The 21958-nt window shown below is 37.6% G+C and overlaps 1 protein-coding gene across 1 annotated transcript in view; it reads right to left on the bottom strand.

The window, feature by feature from the left end:
* Positions 1–15617: 15617 nt before the first annotated feature.
* The window catches only part of DENND6A (DENN domain containing 6A), a 47669-nt gene continuing 41328 nt past the window's right edge, over positions 15618–21958 (bottom strand). The window contains exons 16-20 of the mRNA XM_069560618.1: positions 20322–20375; positions 20081–20190; positions 19777–19879; positions 18347–18421; positions 15618–17861 (exon numbers count right to left, since the gene is read on the bottom strand). Of these exons, the coding sequence (XP_069416719.1) occupies positions 17730–17861; positions 18347–18421; positions 19777–19879; positions 20081–20190; positions 20322–20375 (474 nt within the window). The 3' untranslated portion in view covers positions 15618–17729. The remainder of the gene's footprint in view (positions 17862–18346; positions 18422–19776; positions 19880–20080; positions 20191–20321; positions 20376–21958) is intronic.

Genomic DNA, 21958 nt, shown 5'->3' with positions numbered 1-21958 from the left:
TTTGTTCCTTTATAGATAGTAGACTCTGATTTTGCTAACAGTCTTTGAGGTGTTGTTATACAGCTATAGACTGGACTCCCCTGGCCTAGAGTATTGCCTATGGTCTTGCTGACTGTTCATAACACCACCTTTGGGAAACATAAACTCACTCCACATGATAATCATGGTCAGACCAATGTCTATTGGTATACCACCTTCTACTGATCGTTTGTAGTCTCCCACTAGTACGACCAGCTATTGTGTTACTCTGGAGCCTATTACCAACAGGTTAAAGAAGTGCTTCCTGATTTCCGATTTAGGGAAACCTTACTGGTCATGGTCTGGAGCCCAGTGACTGGAAAAATTCTGGAGACATCATCAGAAGAAAACCGCCCTCAAGTCCCATTGAAAGTGAACTTATCAAGTGCTTCTGGCCACTTACTCTGCTGCAAAACTAGAAGGCAGTGAACCTTGTATATCTATATCATATGGCTAAAGGAGGCTCCAACTGACTTCTGGTCCTGTACAAACCCTGAAGACCTCCAAATCAAGTTGACAAGGATGACATCGTGGTGACAAGTGGACATCGATGACAAGTGAACATCAGTGTAGACTGCTTCCATCCAAGATGCCAGACAGAGCAAGACTTCCCATTTCAGCTGAACTCAAAACCTTTCCTTCTCTTTCCTTTATCCTGGCATTGACCTGGAAAGATAATTCCATCAGCCACAACTTCTGGGCCATTGCTAAGGAAGGTAATCTTTAGAACTTATAAAACCTTTTTATTTCAGGCTAGGGGGAAAAAATTAATTGACTCCTGGCTTTAAATAGGCAAATGAAACAACTCTTGCAGATGAATCTATTTACAATGTCACCTTGGTGACAGGACCTATTTTTTGGGTGATTATCATCTCCTTGGGCTATGAAGGCCTAGGTAGCTGGTGCACAGCTGGGCAGTAACACTTAGTAATCTAACTCTGACTCTAACTGTTCTTGAAAGAGCCTAACAGGAGGCACTTACGATTCAGGATTTGCTTCCTTTGGCAGGTCTCTACTTCCCTGGTTAGGAATAAATACAAATGAGGCTATGATCAGGAACCTCTCCTTAACTTTTGAAAGTACTGCAAGAAATCCACTGCTAAGCAGTAGCTTCCCAGTAAAGATCTTTGGACTCTGGTGGAGGTTGTTCTCAATAATAGAGTAGCCCTCAGTTATCCTCTTGCCAAGTTAGGATGCGTTTGAGCTGTGGCCAACACCATCTCTTGTATGTGAATTAACACTTCCAACAGAGTTGACATTAAGTGACATATCATTAAACAAGCCACCTGGCTTAAGATGACTCTGAATGGGGTCTTTCTTTGATTGGTTTGGGTCTTAGAGACCATAGCTTCAAAGTGCACTCCAAACACTGGAAATTGTCCTACTTACCATAATGATAATAATCCCCACTGGTGCTTTGTATCCTCTCAAAAATTTTAATGTATATTTGCAGCTACTAACCTCCATGTGAAATATCCCTGAGACGATAACAGAAAAGAAGCAAAGACAGTAACCAATTTAAGGATTATGAAAAGTGAAAGTGAAGTCGCTCTGTTGTGCCTGATTCTTTGCGACCCCATGGACAGTAGCCTGCACCAAGCTCCTCCGTCCATGGGATTTTCCAGGCAAGAGTCCTGGAGTGGGTTGCCATTTCCTTCTCCAGGGAATCTTCCCAACCCAGGGATTGAACCCTGGTCTCTCACACTGTAGACAGATGCTTTATTGTCTTATCTACCAGGGAAGTCCAAGGATTATGAAACATGACCTGTGAAATGTCACAGGGCTTAAGCAAAAATGTCATGACCCATGGATGCAGAGCAGTGGCTGAGAGGTGCTGCACTAACGCCTTAGATTTTTTTTAATCACATCTCAGTTATTCTGAGAGTATGATCAAAAGGGGGTAGTTGTTAAAGAAGAAACAAACGCAAAATGGAGTCATCTGCTTCCCCTTACCCACTACAGCAAACCAGGACTTAATTGTTGTTTCAACTTCTCCCAGGAATGACGTTTTGTTTAACAATAGTTAAACACATGAAGGGGCTTCCCACGTGGCTGAGTGGGTAAAGAATCTGCCTGCAATGCAAGAGACACAAGAGATGTGGGTTTGATCCCTGGTTCAGGAAGATCCCCTGGAGGAGGGCATGGCAACCCACTCCAGTATTCTTGCCTGCAGAATCCCATGGACAGAGGAGCCTGGTGAGCTACAGTCCACAGGGTTTCAAAGAGTTGGAAACAACTGAAGCGACCAAGCACAGCACAGCACAAAGACATAAAAGCTTAATGTCTAAGACTGCTATGTACCATAATATCATGAAGATAATTTTTTATTTCACAAAACCTTCAGCTCCATCTATCCTGATTGTATAAATATTACAAATGTCTTGCAATTACACGCTACAAAACAGAAATTAATTTACCCAAAAAGATTTTTCTTCCAAATATTAGATTTACTGACTCGTGTAATTCTATCTTCATGGTAAATGATGGTTGATAGTGAATTAATTATCTAACATTAAATTCAAATATATGCATATTAAACGTTAACATGCATCAGGAGTCACTGGAAGGACGGTTAAAACCAGACTCTTGGAACTCTCACTTGTAATCAAGATCAAGTAACGACAAGACTTACTCTCTCACCTAAAAAAAAAAAGACATTTATGAAACAAGGATTTTCAAGGTACTGGACACTGAACAATGAAAGGAAAATAATTCCTGAAAGACAGAAAACAAAGTCTGAATCTGAGACTGCCCCAGTTTACTGCCTTGTTGAGTGTTTCCAGGCCACACATAGCACAGAAAGGGGAACAGAGGAGTAGGCTGGTAAACACCTGAAGCTAAAAGTCTGAGGAAACCAAACTTTAAGGCAGAGAGGAAAGAGCACAGAAAAAACCCTTGTACACAAAGAGATCTGCAGAGGGCTGCCCAAAGAACGCATATGCATTTGAGCCAAATACCCAGAGCCAAAGAGTGACTCATCAAATGATTAAAGAAAACACTGCCTGTTCCCATCAGCCAGATTAAAAAAAACACACACAATTCATGGGATGATGAGTAGAGTACTCAAGGTCTCACAGTAGTGAAGAAGAATTAGTTCTACACTAAACACTACTTCCGGAGAAGGCAATGGCACCCCACTCCAGCACTCCTGACTGAAAAATCCCATGGACAGAGGAGCCTGACGGGCTGCAATCCATGGGGTCGCTGAGAGTCGGGCACGACTGAGCAACTTCACTTTCACTTTTCACTTTCATGCATTGGAGAAGGAAATGGCAATCCACTCCAGTGTTCTTGCCTGGAGAATCCCAGGGACAGAGGAGCCCGGTGGGCTGCCGTCTATGGGGTCGCACAGAGTCAGACACGACTGAAGTGACTTAGCAGCAGCAGTAGCAAACACTAACCTACCTAACAAGTCATAAAAGACCTGAAAGGACCAACTGTTTCCAAATAGCTTAACTGCGTGTGTGCTCAGCTGAGTCTGACTCTGTGATCCCATGGACCACAGCCCACCAGGCTCTGTCCCTGGGGTTTTCCAGGCAAGAATGCTGGGATGGATTGGTATTTCCTACTCGAGGATCTTCCTGACTCGGGGATCGAATCTGCGTCTCCTGCATCTCCTGCACTGACAGACGGATTTTTCACTACTGAGTCACCTGGGAAGCTTAACTGCATCATAGAGCAAAGCTCAAAAAATTTATAAGAACACAAAAATATCCACATCCAGCAAAGTAAAATTCTGGCATCTAACCTAAGATTATTCAGCATACAAAAAAGCAGAGACACATGACCCATAATTATGAGGCAGTTCATCAGAAGGAACTCAACTAACAGAGATGTTATCTTAAGTACAGAAACAGAAGACAAAAGAAAGACATAAATCAAGCTTCCAGAAATCAAAACTACAACGTCTGAGATGAAAAATATACTGATAGAGTTAACAGCAGGTTCAGTTCAGTTCAGTCGCTCAGTCGTGTCTGACTCTTTGCAACCCCTTGAACTGCAGCACGCCAGGCCTCCCTGTCCATCACCAACTCCGAGTCCACCCAAACCCATGTCCATTGAGTTGGTGATGCCATCCAACCATCTCATCCTCTGTTGTCCCATTCTCCTCCTGCCCTCAATCTTTCTCAGCATCAGGGTCTTTTCAAATGAGTCAGCTCTTTGCATCAGGTGGCCAAAGTATTGGAGTTTCAGCCTCAGCATCAGTCCTTCCAATGAACACCCAGGACTGATCTCCTTTAGGATGGACTGGTTGGCTCTCCTTGCAGTCCAAGGGACTCTCAAGAGTCTTCTCCAACACCATAGTTCAAAAGCATCAATTCTTTGGTGCTCAACTCTCACATCCATACATGACCACTGGAAAAACCATAGCCTTGACTAGACGGACCTTTCCTGACAAAGTAATGTCTCTGCTTTTTAATATGCTGACTAGGTTGGTCATAACCTTCCTTCCAAGGAGTAAGCATCTTTTAATTTCATGGCTGCAGTCACCATCTGCAGTGATTTTGGAGCCCAGAAAAATAAAGTCAGCCACTGTTTCCCCATCTATTTACCATGAAGTGATGGGCCTGGATGCCAGACAATACAAAAGAGAAAACTAACTTAAAGGCATAGAAATACGAAAGTATCCAAAATGAAACACAGAGAAAGAAGAGTAAAACAAAAACATAAGCATCGGTGAACTATGATAACCTCAAACAGACTAATATATGAATAACTTAAGTTCCAGAAAGATGGGAAGGGACAGAAAAAATACTTGAGGAAATAGTGGCCAAAAGTTTTCCACATTTGATTACAACTATAAAACCACATGAGCCATGCTATGTAGGGCCACCCAAGACGGACAGATCATGGTGGAGACTTCTGACAATATGTGGTCCACTGGAGAAGGAAATGGCAAACCACTTCAGTATTCTTGCCTCGAGAATCCCATGAACAATATGAAAAGGCAAAAAGATATGACACCATAAGATGAGCCCCCCGGGTCGGTAGGTGTCCAGTATGCTACTAGGGAAGAGTGGAGAAATAGCTCCAGAAAGAAAGAAGAGGCTGGTCCAAAGTAGAAATGACTCTTGGTTGTGGATATGTCTACTGGTGAAAGTAAAGTCCGATGCTGTAAAGAATAATACCGCATACTGTAGGAACCTGGAACATAACGTCCATGAATCAAGGTAAATTAGATGTGGTCAATCCGCCTAGTCAAGGCTATGTTTTTTCCTGTGGTCATGTATGGATGTAAGAGTTGGACTGTGAAGGTGGCTGAGTGCCGAAGAATTGATGCTTTTGAACTGTGGTGTTGGAGAAGACTCTTGAGAGTCCCTTGGACTGCAAGGAGATCCAACCAGTCCATTCTAAAGGAGATCAGCCCTGGGATTTCTTTGGAAGGAATGATGCTAAAGCTGAAACTCCAGTACTTTGGACACCTCATGCGAAGAGTTGACTCACTGGAAAAGACTTTGATGCTGGGAGGGATTAGGGGCAGGAGGAGAAGGGTATGACAGAGGATGAGATGGCTGGATGGTATCACCGACTCGATGGACGTGAATCTGAGTGAACTCCGGGAGTTGGTGATGGATAGGGAGGCCTGGCATGCTGCGATTCATGGGGTCGCAAAGAGTCGGACACGACTGAGTGACTGAACTGAACTGAACGGAAGCAGGAGATAGCAAGAGTGAACATCAACATCTTAGTTCATAGCAATCAATGAACTAAAATGGACAGAAATGGGCAAATTTAATTCAGATGACCATTATATCTAGCACTGTGGGCAAGAGTCCCTTAGAAGAAATGGAGTAGCCCTCAGAGTCAACAAGAGTCCGAAATGCAGTACTTGGGTGCAATCTCAAAACAACAGAATGATCTCGGTTTGCTTCCAAGGCAAACCATTCAGCAAACAGATAGGGGGAAAATGGAAATAGTAACAGTAACAGATTTTATTTTCTTGCGCTCCAAAATCACTATGGATAGTGACTGCAGCAAAGAAATTAAAAGATACTTGCTCCTTGGAGGAAAAGCAATGACAAACCTAGACAGCATATTAAAAAGCAGACATCACTTTGCTGACAAAGGTCTGTCTAGTCAAAGGTATGCTTTTTCCAACAGTCATGCACAGATATGACAGCTGGACAGCAGGGAAGACTGAGCACCAAGTAACTGATGTTTTTGAATTGTCGTGCTGGAGAAGACTTGACAGTCCCTTGGACAGCAAGGAGATCCAACCAGTCAATGCTAAAGGAAATCAACCCTGAATATTCATTGGCAGGACTGATGCTGAAGCTGAAGCTCCAATGGTTTGGACACCTGATGTGAAGAGCCAACTCTCTGGAAAAGACTCTGATGCTGGGAACGATTGAGGGCAAGAAAAGGGGGCGACAGAGGATGAGATAGTTGAATGGCATCGCTGCTCAATGGACATGAATTTGAGCAAACTCTAGCAGACAGTGAAGGAAAAAGAAGCCTGATGTGCTACAGTTCATGGGACTGAAAATAGTCAGACACAGCTTAGTGACTGAACAACAACAAATAAAACTACATATTCACATATCCATTGACCCCACACAAGAAATCTGAATAAAACTACATCAAAGCAAAAGCGGCCAAGGAAAAAAACTTATTAACTACATAGAAACAAAGATAAAGATGATATATTTCTCAGGACATCCTTGGCAGTCCACTGTTTAAGACTCTGAGCTTCCAGGACTTCTCTAGTGGTACAGTAGATGAGAAGCCGCCTGCCAATGCATGGACATGGGTTCAATACCTGGTCTGGGAAGATTATATATGCTATGGAATAATTATGCTACTGAGCCTATGAGCTGCAACTACTGAAGCCTGAGTGCCTAGAGCCTGTGCTCCACAAGAAAAGCCAACACAATAGGAAGCCTGTGCACTGCAATAAAGAGTAGCCCACACTTATCACAACTAGAAAAAGCCCACACAAAGCAACAAAGAGCCAGTGCAGCCAAATAAATAAATAAATGAAAAAGACTCTGAGCTTCCAATGTGGAGAGTGCGGATTTGATTTCTGATCAGGGAACTAAGATCCCACATTGTACATGGTGCAGCCAAAATTTTTTTTAATTAATTTAAAAAAATTAAAAAAAAATTTAAAAGATGACATATTTCTCACTGGAGATAAAGCAAGCAGGAAGACAGTAGAGAAACACTTTAAAATAATGGAAGGGAAAAAAGGACAACCTAGAAATCTGTATCAAGCAAAAAAAAATCATTACAAAAGATGGTAAAATAAATATATTTTCAGATATAAATCTGCACTACAAGGAATGTTAAAGAAAGTTCTTCAAGCAAAAGGAAAATGATACCATAAATATCTACACAAAAAGGCCTACACAAATATATACCATAAATATCTACACAAGGCATAAAGAGCACCAGAAAAGATTAAGTGTAACAGCATATATATAAGAATGTTTTGTCTTACTATTAACACTTAAAAAAAAAGAACTACTTAAAAAAAATAACAATAAGGTATTGGGGTATTTGTAACATGTACAAAAATAAAATTCATGAAGAGTAATATCACAAAGGCTGGAAAGAGCCAAACAGAAGTATACTATTACAATATTCTTATCCTATATGTGACGTAGCGTAGTATCACTTGAGGGGAGACTCATATGTTACAAATGCATACTGTAAATTATTTTTTTGGCTTTGCAAGATTTTTGTTGCTGCGCTCAGGGCTTCTCTAGTTGCTGCGAGTAGAGACTCCTCTTTGTTGTGTTGTGGGAGCATCTCATTGTGGCGGCTTCTCTTGTTGCAGAGCATGGGCTGTAGACTCATGGGCTTCAGTAGTTGCAGTTTGCAGGCTCAGGAGTTGGGACTCGTGGGTTCTAGGGCACAGGCTCATTAGTCATGGCACATGGGGTTAGTTGCTTCAAGACAGGTGGGATCTTCCCTGACCACAGATTAAACCCATTACCTCTGCATTGCCAGGCACATTCTTGACCACTTGACCACCACGGAAGCCCCAATACTATAAATCTTAAAGCAACCACACTGAAATAAAAATAAAGAGTTATATCTACTAATCCCATAAAAAAGATAAAATGAGGTAATAAGTAGTCCATTAATTCAAAAGAAGAAAAAAGGAGAACAAGAACAGATAAGACAAATAGAAAATAAATAGCAAGATAATAGATTAAAATGTAACCATAGCAATAATTAATAATTGTAAATGCTATAATTATACCAACTAAAGAAATAAAATTTGTGAAATTGGATGAAAGAGCAAGAACTAGGGAATTCTCTGGCAGTCCAGTGTTTAGGACCTGGTGCTTTCACTACAGCTGCCCCAGGTTTAATCCCTGGTCAGGTAACTAAGATTCCACAAGGTGTGCAACAGGGCCAGGAAAAAAAAACAAGAGCTATATTTACCTACAAAAGTATTTTAAATATAAAAACACAGGTAGGTTAAAAGTATGGAAAAGATATATCATGCTAACATTAGTCATAAGAAACCTGGAATTCTATTAATATCAGACTAGACATGTGAGCAGAGTATACACAAATCTAGCAATTATGATCAGGATCTTTCTATAGCCTTCTCTTAATGACTGACAGAACAAGAAGGCAGAAAATCAACAATATGAACTACACTATCAACAAACTTGACCGAATTGACGTTTGTATAACACTCCACCCAACAACAGCAACATACACATTGTTCTCAAGTGTACCCGGAACATTTACAAAGATAAACTGTATTCTGGGCCATAAAACAAAGCTTAAATTTTCAGATCATACAAAGTATATTCTCAGACTACATTGAATGACATTTGAAACCAAGAAGAAAGAGATTTTCAAAAGACCCATAAATATTTAAATGAAGGAAATAACACACATAGGACTTCCCTGATGGTCCAGTTGCTAAGACTCTATGCTCCGAATGCAGGGAGCCCAGGCTCCATCATCCCTGGTAATGGAACTAAATCCCACATGATGCATCTAAGAATTTACACATCACAACTAAAAAAGATTCTGTGTGCCAGAACTAAGACCTGGCCCAGCCAAACAAATAGTTCTTTAAAAAAGGAAATATAATAATGCTTCTAAATAACCCATGGATCAAAGAAGTCCTAAAGGAAATTATAAGGTATTTTGAATGGAATGAACATAAATATCGAACATAACCAGAATTTATGGGATGCCCCTAAAGCAGTACTTAGGGGAAAATGTATAGCACTAAAAACCTATGTTAGAGAAAAGGTGTCAGATCAATGTCCTCAGCCTCTACTTTGAGAAATTGAAAAAAAGAAGAGTAAATTAAAACCAAAGAAAGAAGAAGAAAGATAAAAGTAAGAATCAATGAAATGGAAAACAGAAAAACAGAGAAAATCAATATAACCAAAATCAACTTTTATAGAAGATGAATAAAATTAATAAGCCTCCAATATCAGGAATGAGAAAGTTTACGTCATTACAGTTTTTACAGATATTAAAAGACTAATAAGGAAATACTATGAATAATTTTACACCCATAAACACCACCACTTAGATGAAAAGGACGCAGCTCTTGAAAGACACAGAAAACCAGTGCATACTCAGGAAGAAATAGATAACATTAATAGCTCTGTATCTATTTTTTAAAAATTGAAACTGTAAACACCTTCTCACAAACCATCCTTTAATGAAGAAATGATACCATCTTGACACAAACTCTTTCAACTCATTCTAAGGCATGATACCAAAATCAGACAGACATTACAAGAAGACTATAATCCAATACCCATCATGAACACAGATGCAAAAACTCTAAAGAAAAATTTAGCAAATCAAATCCAGAACTGTATTAAAAGGATAACATATCAAGGCCAACTGGGGCTGAATCCCAGAAATACAGTTGGTTTAACATTCAAAAGTCATTCTGTGTTAACGTATTCACAAACTGAAGACAAAACCAAACAAAATGATATGATCACCTTGACAGTTCAGAAAAAGCATTTAACAAAATCCAAAGTCCATTCCTGATAAAAATTCAGCAAACTAGGAACAGAAGACTTCATCAACTTCATAAAGGACATCTACAAAAAACCTACAGCTAATATTACACCTAATAATAAAAGTCTGAATGCTTTCTTCTGAGATTAGGAATAAGAAAGATGTCTAGTCTCATATATATTACTCAACATTCTACTGGAGGTTCCAGTCAGTGCTGTCAGGCAAGAATACTAAACAGAAGCCATCCAGATGGGAAAGGTGAAGTAAAACATTCTTTATTCACAGACAGCATAATCTCCTATGTTAAGAATATGATGGAGGGCTTCCATGGTGGTTCAATGGTAAAGAATCCACCTGCTAATGCTGGAGATATGGGTTTGATCCCTCATCTGGGAAGATACCACATGCCCCAGAGCAGCTAAGCCCATGTGCCACAACTATTGAGCTGGTGCTCTAAAGCCTGGCAGCCACAACTACTGAAGCCCGCATGCTGCAATTACCGAAGCCAGCATGCCCCAGAACCCATGCTCTGCAACAAGAGAAACCACTGCAGCAAGCCCACATACCATACCTAGAGAGCAGCTCCCACTCGCAGCAAATCAGACAAAAGCCTGTGCAGCGATGAAGACCCAGCACAATCAAAAATAATAAAAATTTGAAAAACGAATATGATGGACTATGCCAAAATAAAGCTACTAGAATTAATGAGTTCAGTAATGTTGTGAGATATAACATCAATATACAAGTATATGCTTGAATTTTGAGCTGGACTTTTTAGGGAAAGGTTAAAAACTGAATTTTATAAAATGACATCATTTACAACAATATCAAAAATACAACAGGCTTATGGTTAAGTCTGACAGGAGATATGAAAGATTTGTACCTTGAAAACAACAAAACATTGCTAAGAAATTAGAGTCGACACAAATAAATGAAGACATGTATTTTGTCCATAGATCAGAGGACATAAAGAATTTACCCAGAGATTTAATACAATCCCCACCAAAATTCCAGCGGGAATTTGTGTAGAAATTCATAAATTTCTGCTTCAAGACACTGTTGTGAAAATGAAAAAAAAGTCAAAACCTATAGAAAAATTTTGTAGGCCACATATATGAAAAGTAACTTCTATCAAGAATTTTGAGAGAACTCTCAAAATCCAACCACTAGAAATTAAACAACTCAGTCTTCAAAACAGCAAAGACTCTTAAGAGATACTTTATCAAAGAACAGATATAGATGACTAATGGAAAGCACATGGAAAGACGTTCAACAGCATAGGTCTTTAGGGAAATGAAACTTATAATCCCAATAAAACAACAGTATGTCATTAAAATTGCTAAACCTAAAAATGCTGGGCATACTAGGTGTTGAGTAGGATGTGCAAAAACTGGAACTCTCATATACAGTTGGTGGAAACAAATTAGTACAAGCACTCTGGAAAACAGTTTGGCAATTTCTTGAAAAGTTAAACATTCACCCACGATTGATTCCGTTTCCAAGGTATTTACCCAAGAGAAAAGGATATATATGTCCATACCAAGACTTGCCTATGAGTGTTCACAGGAGTTTAATTTGTCACAGACAAAAACTAGAAAGGACCCAAATGTCCATCAATAGCTGAGTGGATAAGAATTTTGTATTACAGTCATAAAATGGAATACTACTTAACAATAAAAACAAAACAATCACCTATTGAAACTTGCAATATAAGCGAACCTCAATTATGATGAGGGAGGGCAGTGAGATCACTGTCCGCACTGGGAACCACTTTTCCTGCCACAGCCCCTCACTCCCCTCCCTTGTCAGGAATGCCTGTGAGTGGATCACTGTCTGCAGTAGTGATGAAACAGCTGAAGATGCTCACAGGTCAGAGCCTAAGCAGCTTGGCAGCCTCGGGGCCCTTGACCTTACTTATCCCTAGGCATAACTTCCAAAGAAGTGCCATTTCAGGGACATTGACACAGCAGGCAAACTTCCTGGGGCTGGGGCTGCCACAGTTGGGGTGGCTGGGATTAGGACTTTGGGAGCCTCATCATTGGTTATGCCAGGAACTCTTCCCTGATGCAACAGCTCTTCTTCTATGCCGTTCCGGGAGGCCATGGGACTTCTTTCTCCTGGTGACAGTCTTTTCCATTTTCTTTGTCATGCTAAGGAGTCCTCTCTTTCTCCCGTGTCTAATCTGACCTGTATAATCCTTTTCCTACACGTCCCCAGTGAGCCGGGGGAAAGGGGCTTGGTTCAGGGTTTAACAAAGGGGAGACAAATAAATACTATCTTAAGATGTTAGGGAAAAAAAAAAGCCAGATCAAAAAAAGAGGTATATACCATGTGTAAAACACTAGAAAACACAAACTAATCTACAGTGACAGAACACAGATCAGTGATTGTTTGGGAAGGGAGGCAGGATGGAGTGCAAAGAAGCATGAGGGAATTTGAGGTGGGGGTAAACAGATATGTTCCCATCACGACTGTGCTGATGGTTCTATGGGTGTATTCAAATGTCAAAACATCAAATTGTACACTGTGTTTAGTTTATTGTACATCAATTATATCTCAATAAAGCTGTTTAAAAAAATTTTTTTTCTGGGTTCTATCACTAGAGCCTTTGGCTGTAAAATATTTACCCATTTCGTTCAATCAAAATCAATCATTTCATAGATAACTAATGAGAACCTACCATATAGCTCAGGAAACTCTACTTAATACTATGCCGTGACCTAAATGGGAAGGAAACCCAAAAAAGAGGATGTTTGTATATGTACAGCTGATTCACTATGCTGTACAGTAGAAACTAACGCAACATTGTAAAGCACCATACTCCAATAAAAACTAATAACAAAAAAATCAACCATTTCAATAGGTTCCTTCACTCACTTAATAGAAAGTATGGTAACTCCAGAATATAAATTTACTATTTTTCAAAAGCATCTCAACATAGAAGCAATTTATACTACAAAGTATTCATCCTGGTGGATATGGAAAAATATGAGAAACAGTAAAAAAGATGAGGGACTCATGAAGTTTAGCTTTCTAATGGCTAAGCAGAAATGGTATGATGACTAAGACAAGAACATACAATGCAGAAAAGACAGTCTTCTTCAGTAAGTGGTGCTGGGAAAACCAGACAGTTACATGTGAAAGAATGAAATTAGAACATTCTCTAACACCATACACAAAAATAAACTCATAATGGATTAAAGATATAAATATAAGACCAGATACTTTAAACTCTTAGAGGAAAATATCTGATGTAAATCACAGCAAGATTTTTTTTAATCCACCTCCTAGAGTAATGAAGATTAAAAAAATAAATAAATGAGACTTGATTAAATTTAAGAGCTTTTGTACAGCAAAGGAAATCATAAACAAAATGAAAAGACAACCCACAGAATGGGAGAAAATATTTGCAAAGAAGCAACTGACAAGGGCTTAATCTCCAAAATACACAAACGGCTCACGCAGCTCACTATCAAAAAAGCAAACAACCAAATCAAAAAATTGGTAGACGACCTCCAAAGACATATAGATGGCCCAAAAAGTACATTAAAAGATGTTCAACAACACTAATTATTAAAGAAATGCAAATTAAAATTACAATGAGCTACCACTTCACACTGGTCAGAATGGCCATCATCAAAAATTCTACAAACAATAAATTCTGAAGAGGTGTGGAGAAAAGGGAACCCTCCTACACAGTTGGTAGAATGTAAATTTGTACAACCACTATGGAGAACAGTATGGAGCTTTCTTACACTAGAAATACAGCTACCATATGATCCTGCAATATAATCCCTGGGCATATACCCACAGAAAACTATAATTCTGAAAGATACATGGACCCCAATAGTCACTACAGCACTATTTAAAATAGCCGGGATATGGAAGCAACTTAAATGTCCACTGATGGATGAATGCATAAAGAAGATGGGGTACATACCTTCTTTGAAAGATTACTGGAATAGTACTCAGCCATAAAAACAAATGATATAATGCCATTTGCAGCAACATGGATGGACCTAGCAATTGTCATACTGAGTGAAGTTAGACAGAGAAAGACAAATATCATATGATATCACTTACATGTGGAATCTAAAAAAAAAAGGTACAAATGAACTTATTTACAAAACAGAAATAGAATCACAGATACAAGAAACAAACGTGGTTACTAAAGGAGAAAGGGGAGGGGAGGGATGAATTGGGAGACTGGGGTTGACATATACACAATACTATATGTAAAACAGATAACCAATAAGAACCTACTGTATAGCACAGGGAACGCTACTCAATATTCTGTAATGCCCTATATAGGAAAGCAATCTATAAGAGAGTGGACATGTATATACGTATAACTAACACACTTTGCTGTACAGCAGAAACTAACACAATATTGTAAATCAACTATACTTCAATAAAAATTAATTTAAAAAAATAAAAGAACCCAAGCCTAGTGATGACACTAGCAAAATGGAATGAGACCTAAGATAATTAGACAACATTAATCTTAATTTGAAGAAAGGCATAGCATGGTATTCAACTAATGGGTAAGAGAAAGGCTGTTGTTCAAAAGTCCAGAAATAATGCTAAAGACTAGGATATAGCAGAATTCTACTACCATTTTTTTTTTCCTCAACATTTGTGCCTCATGAGACAGGCAGTATTATAACTGCAAAATAAAAGTCATAAACTTATTTCCTTTAATCAACCATTAACCTTAAGCTCATCTTACTAAAAACTAGTTAGATGCAGGATAAATTTTAGAAATCGTGATTCTGTATCTTGTGTCAAACTCTATTTCAAACAAACAAAAAGAATAATTGGAAAAAAAATTCTTGGAGCTCTATTAACAAATGCTAATTTCCATTGATATTATAATAAATATCATAATTTAACCAAGTTGTAGGTGGCATATGTGAAGAGATAAATTATTTGTGATAATTTAGTCGTTACTATGAGATAACATGGTTTCTCTTCTTGAACTGTTTTTAAATGACTAATATTACCATGTAAAATACAAAAAAAAATGACTAATATTAGAAAGTTAGTTAAATTTTTTCCCCTAAAGTTATGCTTGAAGAAAGTAAAATTAAGGTGTATAAAAACAAGTGAGGTAAGTTATGAGCAAGTGAGAAAAAAAGGACACATTTCAATGGGCATTTCTTTTAAATATACCAACATATTCTACAGTCTACTTTGAAGGATGTTACCTAGTAACTTCAAGGAGGAGGAACATCTAATATATGTTATTAAAAAATAAAATCCAAAGAATAGTATTATATACTAGCTACTTGCAAAAAAGAGGAAGAAATGAAATTTGAGATTTAAGGTTAAAAAAGAAAAGGCAGGCAGCAAATGGAGAATCTAACAATACCTAGATTATTAAGCTAAAATTGTTTTCATCAGAACACTTCACAAAAATCAATACACTACTAGGAAAAATATGAAATCACTTAATTCTGTGATGTTAATAAAATGGAGCATTTACCTGTTCATAATAAAGTAAGCAGAAAAAGGTTTTCATTTGAATTCAGAAAAATAAGTTAGAAACTAAAAGGAATCCCGTAATGCAAAAGTTCCATTGACCCTGCATTTTTTTCAAGCATTCCAATCTTACTCAGAAATAATACAAAATATCCAACGGCTTTAAAATCCAAGGCCTTTAATTAGGTTTTCAGTAATGACCATAAATGCCTTCTCAAAACCCCTTTCACTGAAAGCAGAAGGCAATAGGCGTTACACAACATCCTGAAAGCAGTGATTCCTTCTGATGCTGGTGAGGTGAAGATAAACATTAAATGGCAGGTTTTAGATCTTAACAAGGTCTCCTCAGAAAAAAAAACAAAAAAGACAACTTTAAAAATCACACAAAAATTATCACTCAGTCTTTGTCAGATTCCCAATGCAGTTTTAAGTTATTTTTACAAGTACATAATTTGAAATTAATAGATAAACCAGGTAAGTAAGATATGGTTTCCAATATGTGTTAGGTTTTCTGTTAAGTATAGTAAATATGTAGATACAATTATTATGCTAACTGGCATCCTTTGCTACTCTTTAGCTGTGCAAAATAAACTTGAAATGGATACATCCTGTAGTGGTATAATTTAAAAGATCCTTGACATGACACTAACAACTTTCAAACTCTGGTCACAAACTGCATATAAATTGTAAGATTATTAAAATACACCTTTTTGAAAAATAATAAGATGACCATTTATATCTAAATAAGGTTTCCCAGGAAGATATTAAATACTTTAGCATATAAAAGTCGCTGCCCCTTTTCCATGAGGACAACTGTTGCTTCACAAAATAACTCATGTGATCCAAGGCAAATGACTTCTTTCAAATGCAGTATTCTTTCCATGACTTTGAGGTATGCTTTGAGAGACTTACATCCATGAGAAAAGGGCACATTTGGATAGAAGACCACAGTTACATACACCAAGGACCCATTCTTAGGCTGGGAGTGCCCTTAAGAGTTATATTAATAGAGACTAAGAGATAGCTCCTGAAGCCATTTCTTCTACAACCTACAACGAAATTTGGATATGTAAAGGGTAATTCACATATGTGCTATGTCATGGATGCCTATTTTAAATAGTGGCTTCTTCAGGACACTCCTATTCAAACACCAACGGAAAGAACCTTATTCTACCAAACCACAATCTTCTATTTTTGGCAAGGTAGTATACTGTAAACAAAACAGAAGCAAACAAAAAAAACAACAAAACTAGCTTAGATACAACAGTGATTCAGGCAAAAGTTCCCATGTCAACAGCAGGGAAAGTAATCTGAGAAATATTAATTTGGGGGGCGGGGAAACCCTACCAAACAAATAATGCTAAAAATCAATCTTAGAATCACTCAAATGACTATCACACAAAAGGTATAAAAATGCCTTTAAAAAAGGAACAGTTCAGTTTATAAAAATAGCTGATTATGAGGTTTATAATTAGAATGTCTTTGAAAGACATCCAAGCCAATTAACTCAGGCTCAATTAGTAAAGGGTAAGAGGAAATAAACTCTTCCATAATTAATACTAGATGCCTTCTTCTCTTCGGTGAAACTAAGATTAAATTTGAAAATGGTATAGAAAATAATGAAATGAAACCTACCTGACAATTTAAAAAAACACCAATGCCACTAATAATAAACACAATAGGAGGCAAAAAATATATTTTTAAGCAATGATTACTCAAAAAATGCCTTATAAAAAACTACATATTATAATAACGTTAAGAAAAAGCTTCAAGACTAGCAGCTGGGCTTCTGTGAAACATGTAGGACCATGGAAGGCACTACAAAAGCATTAATCACTTCTAACTAGAGTCTGACAGTTCAGTCTTTTCCTTCTTCTTAAGAAGACAGCCAGTGTGAATGTTATTTTTATATCCCCCTGAGTTTTAACATGATTGGGCAAAGAAGCACCAATTTAAAAAAATACCTGCAATGCCAGCACTGCAGTTTGGAATCACTTAAACTGATGGCCCCACAGGTCTCTCATAAGAGCACTTTAGAACATGATTAAAAATATAGAAATGCCTTTCGGTGTTTCAGTATTAAAGTGGAACCACCACAGATATCTGTTTTTAAAAATAATGCACTAAAAATGTCTGTTTATACAGTATAGTCTTTCAACCCTGTAGTGAGCATTCACTGCTATTTTCCACTCCGAGACAGCTTGTGCATCTGGTTGAAACGTCAGTATGCTTCATGGAGTACAATCCTTTTGGCTGGAAAATCTTGTCAAATATCATGTCATACTTGTTTTGAGCAATATGCCTTGCAGGTCCTCTGGTAATGCTAAGATAATTGCATCTATGTGTGTCCGTAACTTTTCCACAGTGTCAGGTTTCACAGGTAAATGCTCTCGATCAGCCTGTAACTATATAAGGAACATTTGGGAAGCATTTAAGTTATCTTTTGGGTCTGGATTAACACAATATATTCTCTAAATAAACAGTTTTAATGGTCAAAGATTTGAAAACTTCAGACTGAGACCAGAATTAACAGAATCTATTCTTAAAAAAAGCAAAGAACATGATACTTTTTAACAGTACAATTGTTGAGTTAAAAAAAAAAACTATGTAATACTAACATAGATAATACCAGCACAGACCATGTGGTATTAAGTATGTCAGAATGTTTCTGTAAAGCTCATTATACTCCATGTAAATAACTAAATACATATATATATATATGGCTTCATTATGATCTGCTTGAGTGACAAGTATTTTCAGTCCAGTGACCATCAACCAACCAATCATAGGTCCTCTCATTTAAAAATTTACTTCTGTGATACATCACAGATTACCACCTCAAATGAGAGCAAAATAACCTCACGGATCTTTGGCCGTTTTGGCTACATACCAGCTTATTTTTTAGCTTCAATACAAGGTCCACTGTTTCTACTTCTGTGTGTTTCTGGGTCCAGAGAAGTAAGTCCTAGGAGAATAAACAAATCCCAAATGAATAAATACTCAAAATAATATTGAAATCATGCTCTTTTAATAGGCAAAGCTACTGGGAAGGAAGGACAAGAACAGGGTTTTAACCCAGACACAGCGTTACAGTTTAAGAATAATTCTGTACATGAGACAGTGAGAATCAGATACTTTTTGATGCTAGCCAGAATGACTGTCTAATATTTGGAAGTAAAATATTATGTAAGAGATGCAAGAAATTCCTTTCTGAAGTGCTCTTTTTAGATCAATCAAGAAAAACAAATTTGGAACTTAAGATACAATACTAACCCCCACCCGTAAGTAGTGAGTAATTGATAAGGAACATGAACTAACATCAAGATAATTATGAATATGAATATATTCCTGGATATAAACTTTGTATCTTCAAATAATCTCTTCCTGAGCTTATCTGTGGTTATCTTCATGGTATTCTTTTTCTGAAAGTCACTGGAAGTTTATGATTAGAAAGTTAAAACTGAGGCTAGCCCACCTCAAGCTAAACACACTTTGAGACTATCCTTTGTATATTTAACAAAAATTTATTTGTCTGTAGATCTTTTATTGCAGGGCACTTGTAGAGCACAGGGTCAGTTACTCTGCAGCATGTGGGATCTTAGTTCCACGAACAGGAATCAAACCCACGTCCCCTGCACTGCAAGGTGAATTTTTAACTACCAGACCATCTGGGAAGTCTCTATCCTGTATATTTTTAAAAGTAGCTTAACTTAAAATAGTCTGCTGACAATTTATAGAATGTGGAAAAGTCCAAATACAGGAAAAATGTATTAATAATAACTGGGAAAGGTGAATAAGGCATGGTGGAAAAGATATCAAGCTGGACTGCTTGGATTTGAACCCTAACTTCATCCAGTGGTATGCTCTTAACAATCGGTTCTCCAGGAAAAGTCTCTTAGGTTTTACTTTGCCAGTTTCTGTGGTGTAAGTGTTCCTCTGTAGCTGATTTCAAGCTACCATTCTGAGATCCCTGAATACAGAACTAGGAAGAGATGCACACAAGTAGCTCTTGTGAGCCGGTGCAAGTGGGCTTGAGCACACTGCTGGTTTCACTACTTAGCAGTGATATGATCTGAAGCAAATCACTTAATTTGTAATCCTCAAATTAATGCAGATCATAACATACCAACTTCAGTGAACTGTGAAGAGTAAAAGACTTTATCCACTTAGAGCATCTGCATGGTCCTGGCACATCACACATGATCTAGAACAGTTAGCTATTATTATTTATAAAGTAGCAGATATAGATAGAACATTCCAGTCCCTATGGAGTTATCTTCAATAGCTGCTAATCATCACACAAACATGTTGTTTTCTAACCTCTTCACAAAGAGCTTCTAGATGGAGTGCCTCCAGTTTCTGGGTCATTTCCTTCCTCCGGGTCTTGAACCAACCATCAAAATTTGGAGATTTTAGAAAATGCCTATAAAAATAAATTAAAAAAACACAAAGCTTGAATGACTTAACTTCCTTTCCTCAATACCTTTTCGACCTATAGCTAGGAAAACCATATGAAACAATGAATTCTTTTTTAAAGAATATATTTAAGTCCAGTTTTTGTTTCATTTTTAAATAAAGCTCTAGAGATGGATGAAATAGAAAAGAAAAAAAAAAAGGGACTAACCGGTAAAGTCCAATCCAGTCGCCTTTTATTCTAGAGGTCAGCTGAGGTCCTGTTTTCTCAAGTGTTTTCATAAATTCTTCTGGAAGAAACTGTCTTAATTGGGGTGGACTCTAGAAAACAAGACATACTGAATTTAAAAATTAAAAATGGATATAGTCACAGAAGTTAATTGTAGTTAGAGAACTGATATAGGAATTTAATGGACTATTTAAGAATTTAATGGTATATAATATACTTATACCTTCCACGGAGAAATGCTTTTCTGCAAAGGCATCAAGCTTGCCACATATCTTTCCTAAGTCCAAGAAAAAAAAGTTAGTCAAGGTTAGCTTTTCTTGCCCAGAGATGTCTTCAAAAACGTTTAAACTGACTTACTTAAAAAAAGTGGGCATGGGACTTCCCTGGTGGTCCAGGGGCTAAGCCTCCACACTCCCAAAGCAGGGGACCCAGGTTCAATCCCTAATCAGGTAACTAGACTCCACATGCTGCAACTAAAGATCCTGAATGCAACTAAGACCCTGCCAAATAAACAAATGGGTATTTTTAACATTTTATTTAATTTTGGCTTCGTTGCTTTCTCCAGCTGTAATGTGCAGGCTTTTCATTGCGGTGGTTTCTCCTGTTGCAGAGCACAAGCTCTAGAGCACATGCGCTTCAGCAGTTGTGGTTCTCAGGCTCCAGAGCAGCCCTACAGCATGTAGGATCTTCCCAGGCCAGAAATCGAACCAGTGTCCTCTGCACTGCAAGGTAGATTTTAAACCACTGGACCACCAGGGAAGACCCAAGAATAAATATTTTTTTAAAAAGTGGACACTTCCTAGTTTTTTATCATATGCTTTTTCAATGGAGATCAACACCACCATCACTCCTCTCAACAGATACACTAACTTTAGACTCAATTGAGAAGTCAGACTTTTAACAAAAATTTAACTAAATCTAAAATAATCCAAGGAACTACTTACTATCTTTTTATTTTTTTTAAGTCTTAATTGAATTTGTTACAACATTGCTTCTATTTTATGTTTTAGCTTTTTGGCCAAGAGGCATGTGGGATATTAGCTACCTGATCAGGGATTGAACCTGTACTCCCTGCACTGGAAGGTGAAGTCCTATACTACAGTGGACCCCCAGGGAAGTCCCAGAAATATCTATTTTTAATGATAATAATTAACCTTATCAAGTAACTGTGTGCCAGAAAGTTTACTCAGCACTTTACATGCATGATCTCTTTTAATATTTGCAACCATCCCTTGTGGTAGGTATTACTGGGAAACTGAGGCATTGAAAGGCTAAATAACCTGCCCAAGTTCATATAACTTGAACTTGAATTCAGGTCTACTTGATTTTAGCCCATGCTCTTAATTAAGCATTACAGTCAAGTTCACTTGCCTAAATAAACAGATTGAAATAGAACAATATAACCTGACATCTGTAGACCAAGAGAGAACATTTCTTCCCGAAGTATAATAGCAAAGATTTCCAGGTTTCCCGTCTACAATATCCTTAGATAGATTACATTAGCAACTAAATGAGTCTCACTCTGATGCAGTCTCCAGACCAGGACCACATCATGTTATTACTTCATACTGTGAGGCATCTTTTAGTAATTTAACATGATGCTCCACTGAATTTCACTGAATAACCATATCACCTAGTCATTTATTTCATAAATATTTATTTAATGAGTGCTACTATATGACACACTGAGGAAAAGATAATGAACAGGACACATAAGGAACTACATCATAGAACTACATGCTAACAGATATATCAAATTATGCTCAAGAAAACAATATCAGAGAAAGAAGTTCCAGTAGAACATTTTAAGCTGCAAAATGCAATCTTTTAAGATTCACAACCCTGAAAAGTATTTAGCAA

This window comes from Ovis canadensis, chromosome 19 (assembly GCF_042477335.2).
Source record: "Ovis canadensis isolate MfBH-ARS-UI-01 breed Bighorn chromosome 19, ARS-UI_OviCan_v2, whole genome shotgun sequence".
In the NCBI taxonomy this organism is placed as follows: Eukaryota; Metazoa; Chordata; class Mammalia; order Artiodactyla; family Bovidae; genus Ovis; species Ovis canadensis.
Note: the sequence above shows the minus strand (reverse complement) of the source record. Positions and strands in the feature narration are given on the sequence as shown.